This window comes from Carassius carassius, chromosome 2 (genome assembly GCF_963082965.1).
Source record: "Carassius carassius chromosome 2, fCarCar2.1, whole genome shotgun sequence".
In the NCBI taxonomy this organism is placed as follows: domain Eukaryota; kingdom Metazoa; phylum Chordata; class Actinopteri; order Cypriniformes; family Cyprinidae; genus Carassius; species Carassius carassius.
Window position 1 is genome coordinate 18471564 of NC_081756.1, and position 15956 is coordinate 18487519.

A 15956-nucleotide genomic window follows, 5' to 3' on the forward strand; every position below is an offset into this window, starting at 1 on the left:
TCAAATAAACCTGCTTTTGTTTGCACTTCCTACTGTGGCCCCTTTTATATTTATATACTGACAATAACACTTTTAATACAACTTAAATTAAATTAAAAATGAAAATGATACAAATGCTAAATACTAGAAATAGTATATAAATAACATTACATCATGCCATTTGAGTCTACGAAAATATAATTTCACTGCAAATTTAAATAATATTATTTAAAACAATCATATTCTTTATATATTTTTATTCCTCGAAAAAAAAAAAACATTGTTAGTGCATTGTTCATATCTTGCCATGTTGTTTTTCCATGATGTGGTGTTGTTAAAGAAATCAAAAGAACCTTTTATTAGTAACATTTTCCTGTATGATTTTGTTTTTGATTAATTGTTTGTACGAGATTAAAAATGTTGTACAGTAGAAAACACTGTACAATATCCAGTCAGTCCACTATGACAGCTGTTGTTCTCCATGAAGTCATAATATGCCAGGTTGATAAACTGAGGTGTTAGGTTGCATTTGTTGTGAGATTCTGACAATGAATCTATTGTCAGTGATGAATCACACAACTATAACAATATGACATTTATTGAAAGTAATGACTGCTTATGCTATAAAAGGACTAACATATATTATTGGATACAAATAGACATTTTTCTTATCCTGTTGAGAAATGTCAATGCGTCAAATAAATAAATAAAGAGAATTCTGGGTTTTTTTTCAATGTACAGTAACATTTATTGAACCCATATCTGCATGTTCTATGATTTGCTATCTATATGTATGTGTGTGCAAAGGGAAATGTTGCCACATTCTGGGTTTGTTCATGTTTGTGTACAAAGAACACACATGCCATACATGGCATGCAGAGTTTGTGTTTGGTTGTTCATATGTTTTGCCTGTTTTTAATGTTTTTTTTTTTACCTTCATGTTTTTTTGCTGCTCCCGTGTGTGACGACCCCTGTACTATCCTGGACATCTTCCAGAGGGTACAGAAGGCAGTCAAAATCAAGAAAAAGGCGGTGTGTAAAAAAAAAAAGACTGATAGAAGAAGAACATGCCTTTTTTTGCCATCTACTTCATGTCTGTGTCCATCATCTGTGTAGCTTTTATAAGTTCTGGTAAAACCAGGTGAAGTGAAGCTTTAGATCTGGCTGTCTGGGATCTGTGAGGGCCTCTTTAAGCCAAACTAACTATTGGCAAACCAGCCTCTTCTGGGCTGCAACTGATGCATATAAACCTTTGAAGATATGGGTTCAAATTTCAAACCTATTTTACACAGACTGCACTTTTAGCCCTGTATAAAATGTAGCTGTAGCCGTCTGTGTGTAGAACCATTTTTTATGGCAGTAACACAAAACAAAAGCAAGAATCTCAGCAGAAATGTGCTGGCAGCACATGATTGGCACTCTGAGACAGCCTGACAGCTGGTTAAGTGTTGCCATTGTGTCATTTTACTTACCCGTCTGTCATTGCATCACCCTGTGCTCCACCACACTGCACCGAATGGCTCTCACTCTCTCTCTCTTTCACTCACTCACTCTCTAATGTCAATCATCTCATTACTTCAAACCTCCGCATGGCATCTACTTATCACAGAGGGCTGTATTCCCAGTGATTATTTGTCTCTTGGCCTGATTACCTCACTGTGTTTCTCAGTTATAGGCTTTGAACAGTTTTGAAGTGTTTTGAAGAGTTCTGATTGTCATCATTGCCCAGCAATAATAAATTATTAATTGGACAGGTTATCGATAGTCAATGCAGTTTCACATTTCCAATCCATATGTCCTTTGCACATGAGCACACCATATTGTTTCCCAATTGGGATATTAATGCTGCAATTTACAGAGGTTAAGCATAGCCCTCCCATGAGGACAAGCTTATGCTTGTGCATGATTTATGAATAAACATTTAAAATGCTTTCATTAGGGGTCTGAGAGGTTGTGCCATTCTTTAGGTCTTCTCATGAGCCATTGTGAGTTACAGCATTCTGACCTCTTGGAGGTAGGGGATAGTTTTTCATATTTTTGTTCATGTTTTTTATTTATTTTTTGTCAGCAGAATCCAGAGGGAGATGCTCAGACTTTGACTGAGGTGGATCTTTTCATCTCAACTCAAAGGATCAAAGTACTCAATGCAGACACCCAGGTGAGTTCATGCGGCTGCCTAGTGATACAGGTTTCAAAATAAAATCTGAAAAGATTTTTTTTTTTTTGGAAACTAAGAAAATGGAATATGCACATCAGTGTAAGTAATTAACTGATAGCTGAATTAATTGTAACACTTGCATGCCTTCATCAATTAAGCAGATAAATAATAAGCCTCAAAGCAAAATAGTATAGATAGGTTTTTTTAATATCCCTTCTGCTTGTTTTCTTCCTTAATAATAATTATATACCAACTAATATTACATTCTATTTTTCAAACAAAGTTTGGGAATCATTTAAAGTTACTGAGGCGGAATGGCCAAAATATGTAGTCTCAAGATGTAGAGTGTACATTATACATTATAAATCATGTTTGGAAAAAAGGAGATAAATCTTATTTTGATTTGTGAAATATTTATGCAAAGAGAATGCTCATATATTGTATCATACATAACCTTTTGTTACATAACTGATATAAAACACGTAATGTGTGTCTGTAGAGACAAGAGATGTGCATATGATCAGGCTTGTTGACAGTGATAGAGAGCTTAATGATGGATATAACTAAGATTTGTTCTTAATCTCCAGCTGCAACAGCTCCTCCTTTTCCACACTAGTGTTACTGTAAGCATAAGGTAGGAAGAGCTATTTGCTCCTTTAATGGTACATTTAATATCCGGGTACCGAGTAACATAACTGTATGTGTTGCTGCGATTATGTGTATGAGTTCTGACTAAACAGCAGTGAGTGGGCAGGCTGGAATGGACATTTCGTTATGTGCTGCAATGCAGTGTCAGTCCTCACCCTGCCTGTCACATCTCACAGTGAGTCTCTATTGGCTGTTACAGATTCATTACAGTGCCTTCAAGGTTCTATTGATATTCCTCAGACATTCAAAGTACCCTAAGACTGAAACTTTTAGATTTAATTCAGCCCAGTCTGCTTAGCACACAGAATCCATACAAACTTGATTAAAATGTACTATTAATGTTTCATAACCTCACACTTACAATGAAACACTGGTAGTAATGGCATCATTGTAGTATTTACATGCTGAATTGCAATTGTTTTTTATTACATATTTTGGCATATTAAATTATGATTCATCCTTTCTTTCTTGCTTCTATTTATCACCTTTACATTTATTACTAGGCTGGTAATGGATTACATGGCTGCATGTATATATATCTAATGGTGGATGTGTGGATTCTGGTGCACAGCCAACTGAAAACAAAACAGATTCTTTGTGTCATGACAATGACAAAGCATCTCAGATGAAGAATTTAGGTAACACACAACCAAAGCCTATAACATAGCTTTACCTTAAACACTGGTCTTGTGCTCTCTTGCGAGCACTGATATTTCCTTAATGTAAGCTGAGTGTTGTTACTGAATAGCAGAGGAAGCTTTTCAGCACTGCATATCGTCGTCATCTGCTAGCCGCATACAAAATATATGCATTAAGTTGAAAGAAAGGGCTATTTTTAAAAACTGATAGATGCTGATGGTCCTTCACTATCTGTTTCATAGAGTCTTTGAAGTAAACGTGCCACATATTATGCTCCTATAAATTAAAGAAGAGCTGCAAAACAATGAAAATGAAAATCCCGCACATGACCTTTGGGTGCATTGAATCGAAATGCTGCATGAATTTCCTCTGTGCTCTGGATCATTAATTCTTTCAGCTCTCTGATGATTTATTAACTTTTTTGTTTATATATATTTATATATATGTATATATGTATGTATATATATATATGTATGTATTAAATAGATTGCATTTCATATGTATGCTGTTTCTTGTTCTGCTCTTACACTCCATTCAGTTCATGGAATATAGAATGTATTACAATTTCTCAATTAGAACAGTATCAGAACAGTTATTTTCGTGAATACAATTTCAAGGTCATCTTCCCTTTACTAAGCAGGGATGGCTGTAACTTTACTGTTTAAAGATCTGGGTGAACCCAAGGATGTATGCTTGCAGCTTCAAACAGATCTTCCTGAAGGGGGATTGATGAATAGGAGCGTTCTGGAAACCCACTGTGCATTCTTATCCCTAGGTTGCATCTGGAGGCTGTCGTTAAGAGAATGTAATGTGAGCCCGTTTGAATGAGAAAATCTGTGAAATGATAACTAAGCTGCTCAATGGGATTAAAACACAGCCTTAACTCTAGTCTGGTGTAATGTGTTGGAAGGTGTTGCCACAGAATGCTGAGAAGTAACTGTGGTTACTCTCTTTGTTGTTTCAAAGGAGACCATGATGGATAACGCTTTGCGTACCATCTCATACATTGCTGACATCGGGAACATTGTGGTTCTAATGGCAAGACGCCGCATGCCACGCACCGCCTCACAGGACTGTATCGAGACGACCCCCGGAGCCCATGAGGCCAAGAAGCAGTACAAAATGATATGCCACGTATTTGAGTCCGAGGATGTAAGTGTGAATGCTTCTGTTTCCTTTTATAATCTATATATGCATACCAGCCCAAAGATTGGACAAAAAGAAATTGTGCCCACTTAATAAATTGTGTGGAAATATGACTTTCTATTATAGAAATTATTTTTTATTCATTTAATTATTTATCTTTTATGGGTAAGTTGGAACAGATGTTACATGTGATCATCATATATGAGAACCATGTGAATAACTTCAGTGTTATTCCAATATGTAAAACTGTCCAAACATTTGATTTGTATATATACACACTACTGTTTAAAAGTTTGGTTTCAGTAATTTTCAAAAAAAAAATTTTTAAGATGTCCTTATGCTCACCAAGCATTCAAAATACAGTAAAAACAGTAATATTGTGAAATATTTATGTCAGTTTCTAATAACTGTTTTGTAATTTAATCATGTAATTAATAATTATGTAATTTATTCCTGTGATGGCAAAGCTGAATTCTCAGCAGCCATTACTCTAGTCTCAGTGTCACATGATCCTTCAGAAGTCATTCAGCCTGATCACTGCTGGTGTGTTTTTTTGATTTTGTGTTTTTATCATGACTGATTTAGATGTTCAGTTCTCTGAATAATTCTAAAGCAGCCGTGTTGCCTGTGTCAATCAAAGCCAGCACACATGTTGGGATGCTAGATTAATGGCATGACCCCTACTTGTGTAAAGAAAGGGTCAATGTATGCACATCCAAACAAAGTCTTGGCCAGGTGCAAGATCAAATGGTACATCAAATAATAGAAAAATATATGCACACTGTTATTCTCTCTTTATTCCAAAAAAGTTAAAAATAGCAACGTTTCGGTCAAAGACCTTCGTCAGGCAAATGCAATGACCCCTACCTGTGCACACGTCATCTGAGGGGTACTGTTAAATCAGAAAACTGCCACAATTATTAGCAAAGGAGTGAACTTCTATTCCACTGCACCTCTTTAGCATTCTAGTGCCGACAGGCCAATATAATAGCCTTTATCCAGCAATTTTTCTACTTCCAATGAAGATTATTCAGTATGATTTGAATAAGGTTCTAGTGCTTGAAATTGGCCTGTGTATTCACATTTCACAGTGAGCACTACTGTAGCACCAGCTTACCTTCAAAGACAACAGCTAGTGGTTTTGGAGACTGTTCAAAAAACATAAACCTATTCTAGAGTGAGATATCAATGTACAATAATACACTATGAGTGAGCAGATTCACAAAACATCAAATCGATAAAGAGGAAAAAAATTGACAGTGTTCATCTGCTGCATTGATTTGCGGTATATAAATATATATATATATATATATATATATATATATATATATATATATATATAAATATATATATATATATATATATATATATAGTTCTCTCTCCACCTTCAATACCACGACTTAGGTGCCCTTGAGCAAGGCACCGAACCCCCAACTGCTCCCCGGGCGCTGCAGCATAAATGGATGCCCACTGCTCCGGGTGTGTGTTCACAGTGTGTGTGTGTGTGTGTGTGTGTGTGTGTGTGTGTTCACTGCTCTGTGTGTGTGTGCACTTTGGATGGGTTAAATGCAGAGCACGAATTCTGAGTATGGGTCACCATACTTGGCTGAATGTCACCTCACTTTATATATATATATATATATATATATATATATATATATATAAATATATAATATATAATAATATACAACTAACCTGCTTCCAGGCCAGAGGACAACTGGCCCTCTGACTGAGCCTGGTTTCTCTCAAAGTTTTTCTGATGGAGTTTCGGTTTCTTGCCTCTGTCACCTTGCTCAGTTGGGGGTTAATATAATATTGATTTGACTGCACTAACACTATAGGTTGAGAACAAAACTTTGACTGAATTGAGATAGATAACAACAATATAGTCTTCTTTACAGCTGCTTTATAGAGGGATTTGTTTCATAATTTAATAAATTTGCAACATCAAAACTGTTATAGAGCTGAATAATGACACTTGTCTTCTTTAGAGCTTGTTTCATAACCGATGAACTTTGCAGTATTGACACTGTAACTGAAGAAAATTCAATCAACATTGAACTAAACTGGGCTGAATAATGACACCATTGTCTTCTTTAGAGCTGTTTAACGAATGAAATTAAATTGGTTTCATAACTAATGAATTTTGCAACTTTGACACTGTTATTTTTCTGTTTATTAGCGTGAAGCTGCTTTAAAACAATAATTACATAAAGATAAATGTGACTTAACTTGCTTTTTTCTTAAAAAGGCTCATAATAAACTATATGTGAAATCATTTAGTTCTATTTACTTCTATCATGTAAGCAGTTTATAATTAATGCCAGATGTATACATTCTTATCTAACATATGCAGGCCCAGCTCATAGCACAGTCCATTGGTCAGGCATTCAGCGTGGCCTACCAGGAATTTCTCAGAGCCAATGGGATCAACCCAGAGGACCTGAGCCAGAAAGAATACAGCGACATCATCAACACACAGGAGATGTACAATGATGACCTCATCCACTTCTCAAACTCAGACAACTGCAAAGAGGTCAGCTGCCAGACGCTTTCTTCTCTGTTAAGTGTTCTCTCTGTGCTAGAACACAGCTGACCCGGCACACTGATGCTTTTCTGCTCAATACAAGCGGGATTACTAGAAAGCAGAGGAAAGTGATGACGGACAGCAGCACACACCATAAAAACCACTTGTAACATTTGAGCTAGTTTGTAAAGTATCTAGAACTTAGTTGTCCAAAAATTTAAATTGTCATCATTTACTTATCCTCAGTTTGTTCCAGACCTTTATGAATTTCTTTCTTCTGTTGAACACAAAAGAAGATATTTTGAAGAATGTTGGTAACCAAACATTTGCTCCTCCCCTTTTGAATTCCATATGTTTATATATATATATATATATATATATATATATACTTATATTTACATATACAAAAAATGGGGGCCAGTAAATGTTCCATTATCGGCATTCTTCAAAATATCTTCATGTTAAACAGAAGAAAAAAAGTTTAGAACAACATGAAGGTAAGTAAATGATGACAGAATTTTCATTTTTGGGAGAACTATGCCTTTAAGTGTTGTGGTTATATAATGGCTTATATAAAGGATTTGACATAGTGTTATGTGTTTGTAGCCAGTGACAGTGACAGTGTGAAAGCACAGATGTCACTTAATCAGATCATTTTGTTGTCTATGATGTTGATCCTAAAAGCTGTTTCTCAAACTACTACTAAACACTGAAATTAAATGAAATCCTCCATTATGCAAAACGGTAAATTAAATGCCTCCAAAGAAGATTTCATATCTCTCCCAGAGCACTCTGCGTTCAAATGGTGTCAGTCACGTAAATCACAGTATCAGTTATTAACAGCTTGTTGCAAAGTCCCGTCCCGTTTGAGAGCTTACCCAATTGTCATTTTAAGAAGCCAGTCTTCCAGATGGGACACAATTACAGTGATTTAAATCCCAATGTCCAATGATAAAATCACCAAATGCTTTTCCAATGCAAATATTGCTCAAGGATGCCCAGTTAAGCACAACATCTGAGCAGTACACCAAATGATGTGCAGCATGATAGTAATGTACGTTTTTATTGAACTTTTACTGTCTCAAAATATTGAAATGCTTCAAGAGCTATAACATTTACACTACCATTTAAATTGGACATAACACACGTTTCGTCCAATCTTATGTTAATCTTGAGTGCCTGTCTAGCAGTACTGTCATCATATCTCAGAAGAGTCTTTAGTTTTGAAAGTAATTGCTAATCATTTGATAACATCAGATTTCTAAAAGAAACACAGAGCTTCTCTCTGAAAACAGCCTAAGGAGTCGTGAGCACTCCATCACAGAAATTTGAAGTAGTGATTCCAACTGACGACCGGGATCTTTTATTGCTGGGGTCAATCCATCTTTCAGTATCAAATGATGTGAAAATACAGCATTGAACTTGGCCTTGTTTATACAACATCTGTCACCGAAAATACAGGAGCAAACAAACAGACTTGCAAAACTGTTTTTTTTTTGTTTGTTTTTTAAACAAACTGCATTCGCTGTTCCCTTAACACTGGGTCCTTTGGGAAGCTGAACACGGTTATCTTTCCCTCACATCCAAAAACACACTTCTTTGGAGACATTATTCTCGAGTTAGTCCTGTGCAGTGCTGCCAATGACTAAACTTTCCAAAACAGATGCCTTGTCCAAATACCTGCACTTGTGGTCCTTGCACTTGACCACTTGACTACTTTTATGACATATTTCATGTTTTTGATCCAAGTGTTCAAGTGAGCATGAAGACCACAAGTGTGTGTAGAACTTTTTATTACCTGATGGGACACAATTATAGTGTTGTAAAAATGCAAGTGTTTACAGAGCATTATTTTTATTTTCAATACTTTGCATTTTAAAATCAGCTTCTTAATGTCTGTTTAGTAGTCCCTATAACAGATGACACAATTTAATTTAGTGGTGCTTCTAATTATGTGAAAAAAAGAAGTCGCAAATAATTATCACCACTACTCATTTGCACCAATAAAACGTGCAACTGTTTGTTTTACTACCATATTATATATAATAACAAATTACTACTAATAAAAGCCTCACGATTTTATTCCACAACATGATGCATGATGGGATACACTAAGCCTCGAATCCCGCTCCAGAGAAGGATTTAGTACGCATTAAGGGCACTGCCCTTTGGTGTTTTTAAGACCTGGGACAGTCTTGTGCACGCACTTCCTGTCGCGCACTAGCTCTAAAGTGGCCAAGACCACAAGTGTGGGTATTTGGACAAGGGGTTATAGAGACCCAGAAGGAGTGTGTATGGCACAGAAATATTCCTATACAGAGTCATACGTCCAAATCGTTTTTTTTTTGTTTTTTTTTTGGCCATGTTAGGCAGGAGAATCCATCTCTTAAACAGTGTAAATAGCTCTGAATGCATGATATAGCATTAAACACCCCCTTCAAAAGGACCAGTGCACCAAATAACGGAATTTTAAATGCCCAAGGTTGTTCTCTATAGGACCGAGTAAAATTGTTTCCTTAACTGGCCTTTTATTGCCAATCAACTACAATCCCTTGCCTATGCCTCTGTCTCACTCTCACTCTCTCTATCTCTCTACTCCCACAGTTGCAACTGGAGAAGCAGAAGGGGGAGATTCTGGGCATAGTTATCGTGGAGTCTGGCTGGGGCTCTATTCTGCCCACCGTCATCCTGGCAAACATGATGAATGGAGGCCCTGCCGCCCGTTCTGGGAAGCTCAGCATCGGTGACCAGATCATGTCAATCAACAACACCAGTCTGGTGGGGCTGCCTCTCGCCACCTGTCAGGGAATCATCAAGGTGTGCAGAGGGCTTGGGCTGTCACAGCGCGCAGTGGGCTGAATCTTGGCTTGGCCATGAATCCATCTGTGTTATTCTGAGTAGCTGGTTGTTAAGGGTCTGCTGGTTTAGGGCTGCCGAACCACCACAGGTCAATCAAGTGCTTGCAAAGGCAATACAGTCTTGATTTCCTGTTGTTATGATCCCAGTGTAATAACACAGTGCAGGTGTGATTGTATCATTATTATAAATCGTATTAACATATTATTGTGTGATCATATTATACAATTCTAGTAATATAACCACATGTATGTTTTGTTCATCTCCATCAGGGCCTGAAAAATCAGGTGCAGGTGAAGCTAAACATTGTTAGCTGCCCTCCTGTAACCACAGTTCTCATTAAGAGACCAGACCTCAAGTACCAACTGGGTTTTAGTGTGCAGAATGGAATTGTGAGTATGGTGGAAGAGGAAGTCTGAAATAAAGTCTTGAGATATAATTCTTACTGTTAAGTTCAACTTTTGTTTTGTGCTCCTCAGATCTGTAGTCTAATGCGAGGAGGGATTGCGGAGAGAGGAGGCGTGCGGGTTGGTCATCGTATTATTGAGATAAATGGCCAAAGTGTTGTGGCCACAGCACATGAGAAAATCGTCCAAGCTCTCTCCAATTCTGTTGGCGAGGTGAGCACTATACATAAACTACCTTTTGAAAGTTTGAATCATTTATTTTTTATTTTTTATGTTTTTGAAAGTCCCTTATGCTCATTAAGGCTGCATTTATGATCAAAATAGAGTGATAATAGTAATAGCATAGGTTATTACAATTTAAAATATCTGTGTTCTATTTTAATATATTTACTATATAGATATATTTGAATATTTATTTCATTATTTATTTTAAAATGTAATTTATTCCTGTAATGACGTAACATAGGGGGAACAACTAGGGGAAGTCGTGGCCTAATGGTTAGAGAGTCGGACTCGCAATCGAAGGGTTGTGAGTTCGAGTCTCGAGAGCCGGCAGGAATTGTGGGTGGGGGGAGTGCATGAACAGTTCTCTCTCCACCTTCAATAACATGACTTAGGTGCCGAACCCCCAACTGCTCCCCGACTGCTAAATGGCTGCCCACTGCTCCGGGTGTGTGTTCATGGTGTGTGTGTGTGTGTGTGTGTGTGTGTGTGTTTACTGCTCTGTGTGTGTGCACTTTGGATGGGTTAAATGCATAGCATGAAATCTGAGTATGGGTCACCATACTTGGCTGAATGTCACTTCACTAAAAAAAAAAAACCTTGATCCTTTAGAAATCATTTTAATATGCTAAGTTGGTGTTTTTTAAAAAAAAAACATATGTGACCCTGGACCACAAAACCAGTCTTAAGTGTAAATTTTTCTAAATTGAGATTTATAGATCATCTGAAAGCTGAATAAATAAAATTTCCATTGATGTATGGTTTGTTAGGATCAGACAATATTTGGCAGAGATACAACTATTTTAAAAAAAATCTAAATACTGAGAAAATTGCCTTTGAAGTTGTCAAAATGAATTCTTAGCAATGCATATTATTAATCCAAAATTAAGTTTTGATATATTTACGGTAGGAAATTTACAAAATCTCTTCATGGAAAATGATCTTTACTTAATATCCTAATGATTTTTAGCATAAAAGAAAAATCAATAATGTGTTTTTTTTTTTTTTTTTTGGCTATTGCTAAGAATTAACCCCAGTGACTTAAGGCTGGTTTTGTGGCTCAGGGTCACATATCTTATTGTCTGTGTTGAAACTGTGATTTAGGACTCTTTGATAAATAGGAAATTCAACAGAACATATGTATAGTATATTAATGCTATTACTGCTTTTAGTAAAAAGAGATCTTTCTTTGTCCTGAAACAGATCCACATGAAGACTATGCCAGCTGCCATGTTTAGACTCTTAACTGGTCAGGAGACTCCCATGTATATATGATCTGAGGTGGACTTCAGCTGAGATACACAACCCTGGGCACTGGGAAATGTCTGAATGCAGCAGTCACCATTCTCAATTTATCTTCACCAAAAACCCTAAACCCTAACCTAACCCTAACCCTAACCCAAAAACAACTCCCATCACCATTAACATTACTTAAGAGCTATGGTGTGTCGTTTCTGCATAGTGTGGATTCTTTTTAATTTGTCATTTTTGCTCTTGGGTGTGTGCACAGCCCGATGATGATGATGAAGATGAAATCGATGCATCTCAAGTCGTGACGCAAGGGGGAACTTTGTACATTTGATTTTTATGCTACTCTTTAATTTATTTACAATTATGTACGTGTGGACATTGTTGGAGAGATGCAAGTGTGCTTTGTAAATATGTAATGGTTATATCAATATCAGAAAGGAATGGAAAAGCCAGAGAAAGAAGTCCAGAGAGAAGCCCAAAACATCAAACCTAGTGACCATTCCAGAACGTTTGTTTCCGTTATTTATAACATAATATATTGGATATTATACTTGATCCGGTTTTTATTTAATTTTACCTTTTATTTTATTTTATTTTAAATCAAATGCACACTTAATCAGTACAAGTCCCTTACATATAAATAACTGAACTTACTGCAGCAAATGTGGCAAATTGTGACATGACATGTAAAAAAAAAAAAAAAACTAAATAATTACATAATACAGTACATAATCCAAACTAATAGAACTCTGCAAGACTGGCTAGTATCAGGGACTTTATCAACAGAGAATCGTTTCACACTGATAGCCTTCATCAATGGAGAATTGTCATCTAGTGGGCATTAAAGACTGAGCAAATTTTGAGAGTAGTTTTTTACTTACAAGCGAGCGAATCTTTTGTAAAATACCGCATGTAAACAATTCGTGGACTTCTCCCATGCTGTAATAATCAAAACATTCTCTTGCCATGCTGTAAATGAAGGTTGTTTCAAACTCAAAAACACTGTATGAAATGTAAAAGCTTATTTTTTATGTGTGCTTTTTTTGTGTATGCCCAGCTGCAACTCATTTGAGTCAGTGGTGAATGTAAAAGTGTTGTTAATAGTGTGTCCACTTCCTTAAGCAGTATTAGAATGTCTGTACATAAACGTTTACCTTGTTTAGTACTGTGTCCATGTAGGAATCACTGTTAGTCTCATTTTATCTTTGTGAGGCTTTGGCCTTGGGAAAATAATAAGACACTGTGACCAAAAGCCTTACTGCTGGGTAGGAAAGCTTTTGAAAACCGTAATAAAAAAAAGAGTCATGAAACAACTAATAATACATGAACATGAATACCTGTTTGCATGCACCTGTTCTTAAAATGACACTATGGCAAAATAATAATAAAGTGTGACATAAGCCCTTCATGCTGTTTTACCTTTGATTCTCTGGCAATTTTGGTTAGTTTATTTGTGATCTAAAAAATAGCTTGAAGCCTGAGTGGGTCATAGATCCTGGAAGCGTGAGTCAAAGTCCATGCCAACTGCTTCTAACAGTGGCCAGCTTCCAAAGCTTTAAAATAGCTCCCTCGCCTCGTATTATAGGAACCTAATGAGCACAGATTTGAGTCTCACAGGCATAGTCAAGGAAAGAATAAGAACAAATAAATAAATAAATAAACACCCATTAATGAAACTCCTTTATCTGATTTTAGGGGAGATTAGAGGGAAACTGCCAAGCTTTATAGCAATACAGCGAGACAGGCTCTTCATTAATGAGTGTGTTAGAGTTCCATAGTTCTCCGATTTTGAAGATCACTGCTCCACCTAGAGGTTTTAAAATACACTACAACCTTTTTTTCATGAGCGTTCAAGAATCAGATAAGAAAACAAAAACACACGAACATAAAGGTTATATATACTGTGCTTAAAGTAGCTCAAATGTTACATCAAGCATGGGATATCATTTGTAAAGGTTCGGTTAGCAAAGGTTTAAGAACAAAGCAAAGCTTTGTCATGGTGATGTCCATATGGCAGATATGTACAGAATAAAATCATGCAGTTAGTCAATGACATATTCACAGTCAGAACAAACTGAACACTATTAACAGCAATGATTATATGTTGTGATCAAACGTATAGGAGAAGTTGGTAGTTCTGTATGTTGTTTCAGGGTTGGCATCCTCTGAGGAGTTTGCCTCATCTCTTCTCAGGTGTTCGGTCATCTCAGGTCTTTGTGGGCTGGTTCCAGACTGAAGTTTGTGTCATTCTTAGTTCCCCCGGGATTCCCATCCCGTGGCAGAAACAAGCAAATAGAGAAAAAATTAGCATAGCTGCTATTCAAACCAAGCTAAAAAATAATGTGTTCAAACTAAGCAAAGATTGATCATGTGCATTTGATCAGATATAACTTTAGCCACATTCATCTAGAGTGTGTCTGAACCCCGAACGTTATCAGGAAGGCTTTTTCAGAGTTTGGGAACCAAATGTGGAAATGCTCTACCACCTTTATTGGACTTTGCTATCCTAGGTACTACCAAAAGTCCAGAGTTTTGCGACCTTAGGGAGCGTGATGGATTGTAGTGTGATAGAAGACTAGTTAGGCACACAAGAGCTTAACCATTTAGGCTTAACCTCTGAATTATATAATTCACTTTTACATAACACTAGATACATGACTTACCACTCATTATTACTATAAGTCCTCATGGCTTTGGCCGCAACAAAGACACATCTAGTTGGTATTTTTGCTATAACCAGACACATATCCCAAAGGTCATGTTACACAGATGACATATCTGAAAATAAAGCATGCTAACAGTGATATTAGATAAATAAGCACCAATTGTTTTATACAGTCCAGAAGCCATAGGTGACCTGAGACAAATGAGAGAGCTCTGGGCTGTAGGATGTGCTCTTTTTCCCATACCATAGTCTATTGGGAAACTCTCCATGTTAGAGAAACTTGGGGCTCCATAATAATAAAATTACACACCTGCCATCACAATTTGAGGGCCTGAGCAGTTTGCAATGGTTAAACTTGGCTGATAATAAACTTCAAGACCTCCCAGAGGATGCGAATCACTTACAGTCACTGGTCTCGATGAACCTGGACAAGAACTGTTTTACAAACATCCCTACAGCACTAACAGGTTAATGAAATCACTATTTATGGCATGAACGTTTTTTTCTTTTTTTCAACAAGCAGCATGTATGTATGTGAAAACAGTTTCAAGAGGACGACTGGCTACAGTTTGCTGCAAGCTGCTGCTGTACGTCTGATCTGTCACTTTGCTCTTATTAGACATATTGTTAATGTTTAGGGACTAACAGTAACTCTTTCACTCTCATTTTTAATGGTTATTATGTGTGTATATATATATATATATATATATATATCTTCAGTCTTATCAGATAGGCTGTCTTCAGACTTTTCAGTATTTACTTGTTCTTCACTCACTTTTAATAGATTGAAAAGCAAACAAATGACAGAGAGGAATAACTGGACACGGGCGTAACAGACAAGATGTATTCCTACCAGTTCATCCGTTTCCCAAATGAACCTTCCAGTGATCACTCTCATTTCTAAAGAGAAAACTTCTAATGGTTATCAAGCATTCACTGTTATTAAACTCATTCTTTATCTTCATATTGTAACATGTCACTAAAAATAATAACATGTTTATGGTTTACACCTAGTTAGGACAGCTCACCAGTCTGGATAGAGTCGTGGGGCAGCACTTAGTGGCCGACAGGCACAGATTTTACACCCTGGCGAGGTTTACATTTTGACACAAAACTGCGTTGGAAAACCGCTGCCCTGTTCTTCAAATAATCTTCACTTTCATATCCTAAAACATAAGGTTCAACTTTGTGGCAAAAGTTTTCAGGTATTTCAATGGTTTTGGGTACAGACAATTTAGATTAAGTACTGATTTCTTCAGTACACAGAAGTTATGACCAAATCACCCTCAAAGAAGAATTGTAAACTAAACATACCCTTTAGTGTCTTCAGAAAGAGGCATCAGCACTAAAGAGGTAATCTGCTGTTTTCCAAGAGGAAAGAGCTCCCCCTTCAGAAACTGAAAGCATATAAACTCGTTATATGCTTTCATGTGTAATTGCATCTTATACAATATGGTA

At 36.6% G+C, this 15956-nt stretch overlaps 1 protein-coding gene across 6 annotated transcripts in view; it reads left to right on the forward strand.

Moving 5' to 3' along the window:
- The window catches only part of LOC132105433 (amyloid-beta A4 precursor protein-binding family A member 2-like), a 64154-nt gene extending 50915 nt beyond the window's left edge, over window positions 1-13239 (forward strand). For 3 of the 6 annotated variants that reach the window (XM_059510533.1, XM_059510525.1, XM_059510544.1), the window contains 9 exons: window positions 976-1011; window positions 2048-2137; window positions 4391-4576; window positions 6927-7106; window positions 9702-9914; window positions 10226-10345; window positions 10433-10573; window positions 11786-11943; window positions 11982-13239. In XM_059510533.1, coding sequence (XP_059366516.1) covers window positions 976-1011; window positions 2048-2137; window positions 4391-4576; window positions 6927-7106; window positions 9702-9914; window positions 10226-10345; window positions 10433-10573; window positions 11786-11857 — 1038 coding nt within the window. In that variant the 3' untranslated portion in view covers window positions 11858-11943; window positions 11982-13239. The remainder of the gene's footprint in view (window positions 1-975; window positions 1012-2047; window positions 2138-4390; window positions 4577-6926; window positions 7107-9701; window positions 9915-10225; window positions 10346-10432; window positions 10574-11785; window positions 11944-11981) is intronic. The other 3 variants (XM_059510552.1, XM_059510560.1, XM_059510569.1) reach the window with 3 other exon arrangements.
- The last annotated feature ends 2717 nt before the right edge of the window (window positions 13240-15956 follow it).